The sequence below is a fragment of the Aplysia californica genome, unplaced genomic scaffold, assembly GCF_000002075.1.
Source record: "Aplysia californica isolate F4 #8 unplaced genomic scaffold, AplCal3.0 scaffold00007, whole genome shotgun sequence".
Lineage (NCBI taxonomy): Eukaryota > Metazoa > Mollusca > Gastropoda > Aplysiida > Aplysiidae > Aplysia > Aplysia californica.
In genome coordinates this window covers 2566351-2567524 of record NW_004797277.1, presented here as the reverse complement: position 1 = coordinate 2567524, position 1174 = coordinate 2566351, and the positions used below count along the sequence as shown (strand labels likewise).

Below are 1174 nucleotides of genomic sequence, written 5' to 3'. Positions count from 1 at the left end.
AGTGGGGGGAGGGGGGTGTCTCCACTTTGGCATCTGTGACGTCATGCTCATATAAAAAAGCTGTGACGTCATGCTTTTATCAAAATTCTATATATAGGAGCGGGGGTGGTGGTGGTGGCGTGAAAAGGGGAGGGTGTTGAAGGAGACCTTTCCCCCCAAAATGTTTGTAAGAAATACTCTAAACAAGGCCCAAGAAAGAAAAAGCAATGCATGCGCATGCGAAATGAGATGTCTCCGTAAAACCACCAACCTCACCAGAAGAGACCGCATAAGAAACGAAACCATACGTCTACATACAGGTTGTACCACCAATAATACAATTCATAGAGCGTCAAAGAGTCAAATGGTTTGGACATCTAACCAGAATGCCTCAGAAACAGCTAGCGGCAAAAGCTTACAACACCCGAGAATCCTGCTTCAAATCAAGAAGGAGACTAAAAACGACCTGGATGGATGGGGTTAAAAAGGTCCTGGAATAACATATCTATCACAGACGCTACACACCTTGCACAGGACCGAAACCTGCACCTCCCCTCGATATCTTAAGGATACCAGAGGGAGGCCTTAGTAAGGGTTTTACGGCACTTGCAACACAATAAGGTCACATAAGCGCAGAAGATTACAGGACGAGATAAAGACGATAGTTGTTTGATAGGAAGGAAGGAGCAAACCACACCAGAGCAACACAATAAGGTCATATAAGTGCCGAAGACTACAGGTGTTACAAGAGAGTAACAAACACAAAAGAAGGAGGAGAGATAAAGACGACGATAGTTGTTTGATAGGAAAGAAGGAGCAAACCACACCAGAGCACCCGCCAACCATCCACCCAGACGAAGGAAAAAAGTAAAAAAGTAAAGGTAAAGGAAGACTCACCGTTGACGCAGCGAAATCGGTCGCAGCAAGAGCCAGGGAGTCTGGAGGCTCGAGAGATGACCTGGACCTGGAAGCCGGCCGGACACCAGACGGGCTCACACTCGCTCTCCGAGGGGCACGTGCATCTGGAGGGAGGAAGTGGGTCAGTTGAGAGGAGGAAACAAACGTGAGTGTGATTGTTTGTTTGTTAGTGTGTGTGTGTGTGTGTGTGTGTGTGTGTGTGTGTGTGTGTGTGTGTGTGTGTGAGAGAGTATGTGTGCTTCTACATCTATGTATGAGTGTGTGTGTGTGTGTGTGT

General features: G+C 47.1%; 1 protein-coding gene across 1 annotated transcript in view; it reads right to left on the bottom strand.

Annotated features, from left to right (window-relative positions):
• LOC101855385 (cysteine-rich motor neuron 1 protein) overlaps positions 1-1174 on the bottom strand; it is a gene marked incomplete in the record, with an annotated part of 138411 nt that overhangs the window by 23540 nt on the left and 113697 nt on the right. Inside the window, 1 exon segment of the mRNA XM_035969385.1 lies at positions 877-1001. Coding sequence (XP_035825278.1) covers positions 877-1001 — 125 coding nt within the window.